Raw genomic sequence first — 12,824 nt, forward strand, 5'->3', positions numbered from 1 at the left:
ACCTCATGTCTTTCTGCTTCCTTATCTTTACTGAGGTCCCCATCAGCTCAACATCTTCATCTTCCTCTTCCTTCCAGAGACAAAGGGGAACTTTGTTATGAAAATAATCAAAGAATTTGGCACTTTAGATTTTAGGAAGAGAGCTCATTCCTTTACAGGAAGTACTTCTTTTGAGGAAGTATCACCTACACCAGCTGGTCAGCAGAAACACCATGTATTAAAGTCATAAAAGACCTTGATGCTTGCAGACTGCAAAACAAAGGCAAATTATTGTTTTCTATTATCGGAAAATATATAAATATTTTTTCACAGACACAAGTGGAATCTTCATGAATGAGAGTCACTCTCATATCACCTTGAAAATCTGAGAGAAGTCTACAATCAATAAGTGATTGTAACATAAAATATGTGCTATGTTAAACTCTTAGATTTCACTTAGAACATGTTTTGTACCTAAATGTCTCCTTTAGTTCCAATCTCCACAATTTTGTTATTCAAAATTTCATTTTGAGTTTTGGATTATAACAAACCCAAATCAAATCTAAAAGAAACCACTGAGTTTCCCTCACTGCGAAATTAAACTGAAGATGGCTTCAGTCATCAACAATGAGCAATCTAGTGTGGCTCAAGCTGGCTTAGAAGCTAGCCTGACTTTCAGCTCTTTAGACAAAACTGTTTGACACATCTCATGAGGGTGGGTTTCATGTGTTTGTCCATTTCACAACAAGCATTTCTTACAGCTCTATTAAAAAAAAAAAAATTACAAGATCTCCTTAACTCAGTAATAATTCTTTAACCATGAAACTGTGCACAACTTCCAGTGTAGCAGCTTTTTCAAGAATACAGGTGACATTTTCAACAGAAATGGTCCATTTCATTGACTTGACAAAATCCAAGAAGTAAGCTCCTAGAATGAAATTTTCCTAAAATTGCTAATAAGGTGAAATAGTACCATGGCTCAGAATTACCTGAAACACCTTTAAAATGTAAGAGAAATTTCACTGTGAGCTGGTGGAATTTGCTGCTGTTTGAGGTCCTCAGTAATTATTTTCAAGAGGTGAATCCTTTTAACAAAGCCTCCCTACACCTCACTACAGTTTGAGAAAAAACACATAGTGAAAAGGAAACATTAACATTTTCAAACAATAGCCAAGAGATGTGCAAGTAGTTATATTGTCAGTGTTCAAGAGAAAACACAAAAAATGCTAACTCATTCTAAACACTATTGCAAGCCAGGATAAACAGCATTTGCTATGCAGTTATAGAGACAATAGTTGGAATTACACGAGTAACCAAGGTTTTAATATTAACATGCATTTTTCTCATTTATTTATACTCACCATATTTGCAGTGATAAATAAATCTGTAAATAATTGCATTCTGTGTTTTATAAACTGAAAGTACAAGTCCCGAGGGTGAGCATTTACTGAGGGCTTCAGTATAACCCCATTGCCCCATCTGCCCCCACCCCAGGCCTTGGGGGCAGGGGACAGTCCCCTGGCATGAGGAGAGTGAGCAGAAGACTGAAGGCAGGAACAGCACAGGGCTTCAACCACATGTGAAAGCCCCAGGCAAACCAACCTCTTTTTTTCAAGTGCTGGCTCCAGCAGAATCTACGTGGAGCTACAGTCTGAGCTTTACCTCACAAGAAAGGAGCCTCTGGGAGTCAAAGGTAATTTTTCAATGCCTGCAACACTGATTTTGGAGCTGTTCTGTGTCAAAGGTAAAACCTGAGGTAGTAAGATCCCAGTGGTCCTATTCCAATTCATTAGGGCATATTTATCTTATTTGCCAGCTTCCATGAATCTCAGTCTCTTACTGCTTTTTCATCACACCTGGTCGACAAACATCACTATAAACACCAGACAACAAATACCCTTCCTCAGCACAGTCTAACTGATTCATAAGGCCAGAACAGCAAAATTAGGCTTTGAAATTTGTCTATTTTTCTTCTAATTACAATATTTACTGTATCAAAGAATCTGAAAAAGAACACCACATACTTTACTTATTAATAAATAACAGTACCTAAACCTTGTACCAGCTGCTTTTTGCTTTCTATCGATTATGGCAGATACATGCACCAGCCTGTATCATAGCATTTTACTGTTCCTGGAAAACTGTTTGCATTGTTTTGCCTGAACTTTTCTTTTTTCCCTTCCCAAAGCCCTCGCTAGTCCCCAGATGCAAATTTCCTCTGCTTTGAAACTTTCCCCCTGCAAACTGGACTAGATGTAATTATTTCCTGAAATATTTAATCTGGCAGTGTTAACTTTAGCCAGTCGAAGTAAATATAAGTGAGTGAAGAGTAAATAGTAAAAATTTAACTCTGATTCCTGAAGCCAAATTCCCACTGCAGTACCAGCAGGCAGGAGACAGAGGAACACAAGGCTGTAATGACAAAGACACATCACACACCGGACAATCAGCCCTCAGCCAGAGATGACCGGCTTCCTATCAAACCTGGTAAGTACTTGGTGGGGTATTTACATCTGTGACATTTTTGTGTGCTACAAAAGGAAAAGGAAAACAAAATCAGTATCTTGCTAAGAACAACAAGGCTTCCATTCACTACAGGCATCTTGGAAGTGGTTCTGCCCACTATTTTGAGGTATTACAGCACTTCATGTGTTCTGCCATCCATCTTTGTCATATTTTTATCAATATGCTAATGTGTCAAATGTTTTAATTGACTGGAAAATATTTGCTTAACTACAAACATAATTTGCTTTGCTTACCTGACAAAAAAAAGTGCATTGTTAAACACAATTGATTATTTAGTGCAAGACATGGCAGGCAGAGGTTTTGAGTAGCAGGGAACAGGACTGGTTGCTAGCAGCTGTGGTGCCTTGACAAAGATGTTTGTGGAAGCTGTACTTCCTTGAGTAGGATGTAGGGAAATCACAGGAGGATGGACATCTCACGCCAGGGCAAGCAGAGGGAACATTCCTACCTGAAAATCCCCTGAACAAATGACATGTTTCTGGAGAATGAAAGACACATGGTGAGAATAGCCTGATGTGGCTACAACCTTAAGAAGATTTTGTTCTACTTCTGCAGGTACAGTACCAGGGGCTCTTTCAAATGATCACTGTCCTGGGGATTGGTGGTACATTCCAAATTGGCTTTCAAATTTCTGCTATCACCTACATGTCTCAGGTAGGCAACGATGAACATGACACACTGGTTAATGAGAACACGGGGTCTACGCTGCTGACTGAGGATGCTCCTCTGGCATTCAGAAAGGGTTTAATCACAGTTTTCTCCTCTCATTTCCCATTTGCTATGCTATGCTATCATGAAAAGCAAAACACGTCAAAGTGTTTCAAAGAGAAGAAAAGAGAGATCTGCAAGTTGTTGTTAATAGAACTGTTCTTCAGAAGACACACTGAGTAGGGTGGCATCTGTCTCCCCTAAAATCTTACAGCACGTGTGCCTACTCCGGTGGTTTCAGTTGGTATTTTTACGGTTATCCATCCCCACAGAAAAGTAGAACAAGTAAGCCACGCTCCAGAAAAATGTCTGCATCTCTCCACTGATCACAGGTAAAACTTCCATTAAAGGCACTAAAGTCTAGAGGGAAGACATCATTATTTTGTAGACATCACCTTATGGGAAAAACATTATTTTCTGGCTTCACAGCACTAAGTTCTGAGTGAAAAGGTATTTAGGAATTGCACTGAACAGGCACTGTGTAATGCGGCATTCTTGGCAGGTATGTGAGAGAAAATCCATAACTCCTTTGCAGAACTTTGTAGTACTGTTTACACTATTCTTTAGTACCAGTCCATGCCTCAGTTCCTCAGATTTCAAGGATAAAAAACCCAAAGACTGAACTTTTAATGGCAGAATGAGCATAGCACACTCTGTTATACTATGTCTGTTAGCTAACACATAATTTTAAAGCCTATATGAAATAGTAACTTCAGCTGAAGCAACAAAATTATTTTGTAAGTATAATAAAATACCTGCACTGCTGTCACAGGTATTGTTAACGAAAATTCTTTTTCTGTCTCAGCATGTTAAGGCTTTCATCAATGAAACTTGGCTGGAGCGATATGGCTATCCCATCCAACAGGATAACCTCTTGTTCCTGTGGTCTATCACCGTGTCCATCTTTGGTATAGGAGGTCTCTTTGGTTCTTCAGGAAGCAGATACCTCACTGTCAAATTTGGCAAGTATGTATGTTTAAAGACAATGTGTCAATTGAATCTCAGCTTAAGAAAATGATAGTTGAGGTTTTAAATGAGACAGACTTTTAGACTGCCATGGCTGTAGCACAGCCAGCTTAGCTGTGGTGTCAGCTGATTTTCCTGCTTCCTGCCAATGTCCTGTGGCATGGACTAATCAGCTGTGCTGCCAGCCTGTCCTACCAGGCACAGTTACTCAGATTGGGTTAATCTCAGCAATGAGGAAAGGCAGCACCTGGCTGAAGTCAGAATGGGTTCTTGGAAGTGCTACTCAAAATACAGAAGCATTGAGATCCTTGCTGGTGCTACAATAATGTGTTTCACAATGGATGTTCAAGTGCAGAAAAGCTTTCAGACTTTTCTCTGCCTACACAACCCAGAAGTGTACCCAAACTCCCAGGTCCAGCCACATGCCAAGGCACACCATGGGTCCAGAGTACCCAGTGCTTATTTTGGCCTGGAGCATGTATGCGTAATTTCACAAAACTATCAAGACAACTTCAGCCAAGACTTCCTACATGGCATTAAGTGCCATTTCCCTTCTGAGTTACGAAAAATCTTTTCATTTTCTTGCACTTACAGAAAGAAATGTCTCTTGTGCAACAATGTGCTCATGATAGTGGCAGCATCTATCATGGGCTGCAGTAAAATAGCCCAGTCCTTTGAGATGATTCTAATTGGACGCTTCCTGTGTGGAGTAAGTGCAGGTGAGTGATTTCTCCCACAGGTCAGCAGGATCTCACAAAATTTTACATCTTTATTCAAAGTAAATAATAAACCTCCACTAAGAAAAGAAAATATTAAAGTCAGTGGTGTTTTGTAAGAAGATTTTCTATAACACCCAGCTATAAAGAGCAAAATTATTACTAATTTCACTGACACCAAATGAAATTCAGCTTTGCAAAGTGTATAAATACTCAGAGTTGTCAGAAATGTTTTGCTACCACACAAAACAAGGTGTTTTTCTGAAGGAAAATGAATTGATAGTATTTTCTTAAATTTGATGGGCAGTACTGAAAATTATATGGTTCAAAGCTAGTATTTTCATAAAGGGGGGTATCCCCAATAGTAAGTCCTTGGGACTAATACAAAGATCTGGGCTTAATAAACCAAAATCACTCCTGGCAAGTAGACTACAGGCAGTAAAAACATCCGGTACTGGTATTTTTTTGTACTTTTCCCCTACACAAAACTTGCTTTTCCATTGTTTGCATATTCACTGGGATGCCTATTTTAACTTATTAAAGAGTCAACTTAGAAGTTAATGCCTATTTTTCAAATAACCAGATTTGGTACATTGCTTCTCTGACATACGGTTGTCTTGAAGAGCTATGGTTGTAATTTGAGAACAGCTTAACCACAGGGGCCCTGTTCTGGTCTAGAATCTGTATCAGGCCTCATTCAAAAACCTGATTTTTGTTAAAAACATTGCAATCAAAAGAGATTGCTTTGACATTACATACAGCCAAGAGAAGAACATGTTGCATTTGGAACAGATGAAAGGGGCTGTGACCACCACATGAGGAACAAGCTTCTGTTCCCAGACTAGTATTCAGCATGTCTGAGTTAATAACTGGAAACCTCAACTGTGTCTGAAATAAAAAAAATTACTGCTGGATAGCAGAAAAGAAATACTCATATCTCCATCTAAATCACATACAAATCAATATTGACTATAGCACTGCATGTGATAATTTGCCATGAATCTACCATACAGCTCTTCAATAGCATTATGCCAGAAAAGGCTGAGATTATGTGGGTTAACTACTGCTAAAAAGTGATTAGTTATTCAGCACTTGCATACTCTGTGTCCTCTAAAATACGCTAAGGCTCACAGGAGATCTTATGATGAGGCTACATCTACACTTTAAAGGGAAAACTGTACATTTCTTAAGATCAGGAAACTGCACTCTGCAAAGACAACCAATACTTTTGTAGAAACAGTTAAAAAATCTAGTCCTGAAAAGTCTGGTATGTGGGTCGAGGTATACAGCTGTATTCTGTAATGCTTAATTATTTACGTCCAGTTTTATTTCCAATTGTTACGTCTTCTTTCTTCTCTCCCATAATTCTCTCTTCACCTCAAGGTCTTTGCGTTCCTCTACATCACCAATATGTTGGAGAAATTTCCCCTAAGAAGCTACGTGGATTTGCAAACTCTACTTCCTCCTTCTTTTGGTCGTTGGGAAAAGTCATAGGGCAAATTTCAGGACAAAGGTATAATGCAATTGATTACCAACACAATTCATTTCTGGATCCCTTCAACCTTTTGCTTCTTCCTCTCCTTTTCCATCCATTCCTTTCTCTCCTCAAAGCCAATGCAATGAACTTTTACTCTACACACACGTTTTATCCCCACCAGGGAGCTGCTGGGCAGCCAGTCCCTGTGGCCCATGCTGATGGCCTCCTGTGGATTCCCAGCACTGGTCCAGCTGGTCGCACTTCCCTTCTTCCCAGAGTCCCCACCATATCTCCTCATGCATGCAGGAGACCAGGAAGGCTGCAAAAAAGGTAACTGAGAGCTTCAGGTTGCTGTTCCTCACTTGACTTAGAATAATTTTTTGATGCTTTCTTTCCCCATATGGAAAGAAATAAATAGGACAAAGCTTCTCCCTGCTCATTTCCAACATGGCTTTGTGAATACCTACTAAGTCCATTATTGTTGTAGTCCCCACATAGAACATTAAACTACTTCCCTCTACAGCTGTGTATTACAAAACCTTTTGCATTCAGCTGACACCACCTGCACTGTCAGTCTGATGATTCATGCCAAATGATAAGTGAAAAATAGCTGTTTGCACTGCAGGGCTCCACTGGGCAACCCTTAACTCTGGCTGTTGGCTGTGTACCCTGCTCACACCCTGAGAGAAGGAGGAAGGCAGAAAAGTGGCCCCATGGGCAGGGAAGGAACCAGTGTGCACCCCGCTAGGCCCCTCTGTCACAGCAGGTCCCACTATGCAGGAGGGGATCAGGAGTATGGAACACCCTATAAGACATCTCTGCCTCTCAGCACAGCCCCAGCCCATGCACACTGGGCTGCCAGGCACTTCTACCACCTACTCAGAAAACTCCGTAGGGAACAGAGACAAATTAACACGGCAGGTCTCACTCTCCTTTTCCACAGCCATAAGGCAGCTTTGGGGTGAAGGCCAACACCAAGCAGAGATTGATGACATCATGAAAGAGAAGGCAACAATGAAAAACACCAAGATCTTGAGTGTCCTGGAACTAGTGAAAGAACCAGCTTTCCGTTGGCAGCTGTACATGACAGCTATTCTGACCAGCACAATTCAGCTATGTGGCATCAATGCAGTTGAGTGTATTTCCCCCTTAAAGTCCCAAGATCTCATGGCTCACAGGAGCTTCCTCCATTTTTCTCAGGCTTCTCAGACCAAACCTTGCTATCTGCCAGCCCTTCTACAGGGCAGCAGCAGCCACAAAGCTTGTCTGGGCTCTCTGTGTAACATCTCTCTGCCCAGCTCTTGGTCCTTGCTGGAATTACCTTCCTCTCTAGTTAGGCTCATTGAACAGCCACCTTTGGGAGCCATTGCAGGGCTCAGGAACTCACTCTTACAAATGAGCCCACCCTCTACTGGCAAAATCTGCAGTTTTATGTGACTGCTCGCTGCAACTGCTGCTATTTGTCCCCTGGCTCCTAGCACCCTGAGATGTTGGGATGGCAGTCTGCTCACTCTGCCCTTAAAGCTAACAACAAACATGCTCCCTGTTCTGCAGCTTCTGCAGCTCTGCTCTTCCTCTCAGCAGCACTTTTCTGGGATCGTTTTGAAGACACAGCTTTGTAATTGCCTGCATGACCCTCCTACCTCTAACATCACAATGCAGCAGCATCTGTAAAGGAAATATACAGCTGAATCTAACACAGCTTAAACTGGCATCTTTATCACCTCAGCATATCTCCAAGCACTAGCAGAGATAATTGAAAAGGTGTTTGTTTTACCCCCTCGTGACTCCATAACCTGCACTCTTCTTTCTTGAGAAAATCCTACAATGATGTTTTTGGACGGGCTCTGAAAACATGATACCTTTCCAGAAACCTGGGTGCTTCTGAAAGCATCTAAATCGGGATTCTGCAAACCTAATTGCATTGTAGCAGCAGGATGTCCAATTATCCCAGTATTTTATCTTTTATGAAATTAAGTAATAAATGAATTACATTTTATAATATTTTTGTCTTCTGATAAAGTGAATACTATCAAAAAGAGTGCAGAATTCTAGATCACTCCAAAGCTGAGATGCATGCTCCCTGACTAGCAGCTCATATCTAGGGCAGTGTCACACAGGTTTGGGTAAGAAATCAATAATTTTCTTCTCTTACTGTTTTATGGGGTTTTTTTCCAGATATATTTATATACTTTTGAAGTCCTCCAGGCAGCTGGCTTTGATGAACAAATGGCCTCCTATATGACCCTCTCTATTGGACTCTCCGAACTCGTAGCTGCTGTAGTCTGTGTAAGTCACATTACCAGGGGAATGGGACACACTTTGCTCTCCAGCACTGACACTGATGTGATTTCTGTCCTTCAGAGCTCCATCATTGAGCGACTGGGCAGGAAAGTGCTCCTAAAAGGAGGCTACTGGATCATGGGTTCACTGCTAGCTGCTATCACCGTGACTCTCTCCCTACAGGTGAGGAAATACTGCTCACAGCAGATTTCTCTGTCTATTCTATTTCTGACCTAAAGCTCACTGGCAGGACCACACTACTGAGAAAGGAAAGTGAGGCTTAAATCAAGCTTGTCTATATGTAGGATTAAACTCTCTCTTAGCCAGTAGTCTCTTGTACTCCTGCCTCCCTTTCGATATGATCCCATGACCTTAGCAAGGAGCATATAAAACACTGGAAGACTGGTTCCTGGCTTCATCAGACTGCAAGCACCGAACACCAGCCAGCACAGATCACAAGACAGTCCTAGGAAAATGGCCTTTTCTATTCATGCTGTTTTTAACAAGTAACAACAAAACCCCAGACCTTTTGCATCAGTTAATTTGAAATTGAACTTTGCTGCAGATAATTGTGGGAAACCACTATCTGTTCACAGACTGGAGTCCGGTTTGCCTCTCGAGCAATGATACTTCTGAGTCATTGCTGTAGATTCTTCAGAAGCAAATCACCTGGGTTATCAGTACTCACCCGGAGCTCTACAGATACACTGTAAAATTAGCCTGGAAGCAAGGTGGCAGCAGACTTCTGGTTTTGTTCCATTCATGAAGGCTCTCAAACACAAGAGAGAGAAATCTTTTTTTCCTAAAGCATCGAGTCTCATTTCTCCTTGACAAAAATCTAGAAAAACTCTTTTTCAGTACTAGTTATTAAATCTATAACTTAACAAAAGTGAAGAAAGATGTGATTTGTCCTTCTCATATCTCTAAGGATCGGAGGAAGCACTATGAGGTCAAAAAGAAAGAAGCACAGGGTGCCAAAGTACTCCTCAGACTTCGTTTAATTGGAGCCTTCCGAGATTTGCGGCTGCTCTGCACTGGCAGACCTGCATCTCTGCTCACCTAACAAAGACTTCAACTGCTCCGTCCATAGAGTAAAGCACTCACATCTCTCGGTTCCCACACACTGAATATTTCTTCCTTCAGGTGACAGTGCTGGTAAAGAAGGAGCATTCCTCACCCAGGGCTATTAACAGTTTTAAACCAGAAGTTTGTTATGGAATTTTTTCCCCCAGGACTGGTACTTCTGGATGCCATACTGCAGCCTTGCTCTCATTATCCTGTTTACAGTTGTCTTTGCTGTTGGGCCAGGTAAGTTCTCAATCAAAGGAAATAAAGGAATTGAGTCATGTGAGCTTATTAATAGGGTTAGAAAAATACCGCATTATATTCCACAATATCTAGTATAAGTAAATTCATTTAACATAATCTTGTAGTCATTTAAACATTGTGAGTCCAATTATTCATTGGACATAAAATTCAGTACCACCAGGTTTGGGTTTTGCTAACAAGAGGAAAGCAACACACTGGAAAAATACAGCAAAAATAGAGCAAAAGCAGATGGGTAAAACATTTTTTTTAAATGCTAGGGAAAAAAAGAGAAAAAGAAAAGCAAGAGTTCTTTTAAATTCAGTGTTGTGTAATGTTACATCTCATCCCACATAGACAGCAGTGCAGAAGACCTACTTCAGAGTAAGTTTTTCCTAGCATTTATTGCCTGCTACTCGTTAAATTTTATTTTATAACGGCTAATATTTTTCAAAATATTTGCCTTCTCATATGGCAGGGTTGAATTATTTTCCTAACTCAAAACAGTTGAAGTCCTGTGACTTCAAAACATAACTGAAATGCCCAGGAAGTAAATCTGGGAAGATCACTCATTGGTAATCTAGAAGAATCACACTGGGAATTCTTTTTAGCAATAATAATTGTCATTCTGTCCTGACACATCTTCTTTCATGAGAGGATGTCAGGCTTTCTCAAGTGTCAAATACTTAATTCTTGGACTTCCCCAGAAGTTTATTTGAGTATTTTACCACTTTAATAAACTGATGTCTAGCAGTTTATTAGATGCCACAAACATTTTCTTTTATAAAAAAGAGCAACATGCTCAGTGTCGCTACACAATTCTCATACTCATGCCAGTCCATGATAGTAGCATCTATTTGCTGACTGTGTAACAGTAACAATCCAAATGTTGAAGCCAAACACATTAACAAGTAGCAATTCTTATTCTTCTTTCCTTTCAGGTGGTGCCACAGTTTCCACCAGGGTTGAAATTTTCAAGCTCTCCTGCAGACCTCCTGCCTTTGTGGTCAGCTCAGTTCTCAACTGGCTGGGAGTCTTTGTGATTGCCACAACCTTCCCATTCATTGTGGTGAGTGCCTCTGCCTGGGACACTCGCACGGCACTCAGTTCCAGCCAGCCATGGGAGCGGGAGGATGAGCAGCAGAAGTGACAGTGCTGTGTCAGTCTAGGGCGCTCTTGGCACCTGCTCTCCCAACTCCACTTTTGCAGCTGAAGGGCCCTCATTTACCCAATACTCAGACTGAAATATTTGTCAGAGGCCAAAATGGAAAGAATTCCTTATCAAATTCACAATATTTTGGTACCCAAATACAAAAAATGTGCCAAGAAAGTGACTAAAGCAAAGATATGCTCATCTTGCTCTCTTTCTCACTTTGCTCTTCCCCACAGGAAAGACTCAAGCACTTCTGCTTCCTCATCTTTATGGTGGTACTTTTCACTTCAGGGATAATTATCCACCTGTTCCTTCCAGAAACAAAAGGGAAATCTATCATGGAAATCACAGAAGAATTCAATAAGCTAAACTTTAAAAACAAGTGTATTCCAGCAACTCCAAATCATGTCACAGAGGATTATACCTTCTGCACCAGGCTTTGACTGGCCATTAGGGGAAATCAGGTTTTTGTAAAAAAAGTAGAAAAAAAAGACATTTGCCATTTTCTGACTAACAAGTTGCTCCAGATGGACTGTCAGCTTTCCTATCTGTCACTTACAAGGTTCCCATTTTGCCAAACCAGCTTCTTTCTCAAGCACTCCACTCTGAAAAGGGATAAGGGCTGATATTAACTGGATAGACTCATGTGAATCATGAGCATTTTGGCTTAATGTGCTGATGTATAAATCTCTTTTTAACAGAGCAACTAATACAGGCTGAAACTACATGTAGAATTTATAAACACTCTGCTGACCACAGAGAAAGGAAAGATCTGTGATCCTCTCTCTCTATGATTTCTGAGTATGTTTTTACAGCATTGAAATGAGAACAGTGAAGTTCTTGGCTTGCTATCTCTGGCTAGTGTTCAATCCATAACAGATTAAAGAAAAAATTTAGTGGAATAGGAGATAAATTCTTTGTTTCTCTAGATTCAGCTGAATTGCCAAACCTTGCCAGGTTCCCATGCACAGTGCCATGTTGTCCTTGGGTAGTATCTAGTTTGACAGACTTCAACCATTTCAGATTGCCTTTCAGCAGCAATAGAGCTGAAGGACTGATGGGTAGAATCCAGGCACCATAAACCCTGAGCACATACAGCCATTTTAGGTACCCTGTGCTATCCTGCCCATCACTGCTGTCATCTCAAGTCTGTAGCTCCTCCTCCAGGAACAGAATTCCCACAGATATCTGAAGGGCTGTGAATCCCACAGCAATTGAACTGCTGCTTTCCTTGTGTGACATTCAGCTACCTGGAACAAGTTTACCCCAGAAGAACCACCTCAGACTGGAACTGATTTAATCAGAAACTTTTTTTGAAATATACAAGCCCATGGGGCTTTTCTTTAGAATGTGTCTAATATTCTGCATGTTCCCCTCTATTAGTGAGAGGCTCACACCGTCGTAGAAGGAAAGCAATACTATTAGGAAGAACATGAACAAAACTAAGGCTTACTGTGAAGAACACTATACAATTTAGAGTCCAAACTTTGCACAGTAAAATAAGTGGTTTTACCTCTGCTGTTGTTTTGACTGGCATATTTACTTCAACTCAAATAAGGTTATTCAAAATAAGAATTCAATCGTTCATCTTAACTGCTACTTAATTTTAATTGCAAATGGTAACCCTAATAAAAATGGCAGATTGCTTTGTAATAAAACTTCTGGCTTCCACAAGCATTTCTTTCCCCACATCATGATCTCCTCAGGGGTA

The 12,824-nt window shown here is 40.7% G+C and overlaps 1 protein-coding gene across 4 annotated transcripts; it reads left to right on the forward strand.

Moving 5' to 3' along the window:
* Nucleotides 1-2,322: 2,322 nt before the first annotated feature.
* LOC104688589 (solute carrier family 2, facilitated glucose transporter member 11-like) lies at nucleotides 2,323-12,771 on the forward strand. Of its 4 annotated transcripts, none has more exons than XM_020584537.2 (12): nucleotides 2,326-2,466; nucleotides 3,061-3,159; nucleotides 4,019-4,179; nucleotides 4,774-4,898; nucleotides 6,279-6,408; nucleotides 6,554-6,702; nucleotides 7,316-7,503; nucleotides 8,551-8,661; nucleotides 8,737-8,838; nucleotides 9,799-9,963; nucleotides 10,902-11,029; nucleotides 11,350-11,440. In XM_020584537.2, exons 1-11 carry the CDS (start codon nucleotides 2,443-2,445, stop codon nucleotides 11,001-11,003), a joined length of 1,356 nt encoding a protein of 451 aa, XP_020440126.2. In that variant the 5' UTR covers nucleotides 2,326-2,442; the 3' UTR covers nucleotides 11,004-11,029; nucleotides 11,350-11,440. The 4 variants fall into 4 exon arrangements, with proteins under 4 accessions (XP_019140846.3, XP_020440126.2, XP_019140845.3 ...); XM_010398147.4 differs by having other exon boundaries at nucleotides 2,329-2,466; nucleotides 9,888-9,963; nucleotides 11,350-12,771; XM_019285300.3 differs by lacking the exon at nucleotides 3,061-3,159 and having other exon boundaries at nucleotides 2,327-2,466; nucleotides 9,888-9,963; nucleotides 11,350-12,771.
* The last annotated feature ends 53 nt before the right edge of the window (nucleotides 12,772-12,824 follow it).

The sequence above is a fragment of the Corvus cornix genome, chromosome 15 (genome assembly GCF_000738735.6).
Source record: "Corvus cornix cornix isolate S_Up_H32 chromosome 15, ASM73873v5, whole genome shotgun sequence".
Classification (NCBI taxonomy): domain Eukaryota; kingdom Metazoa; phylum Chordata; class Aves; order Passeriformes; family Corvidae; genus Corvus; species Corvus cornix.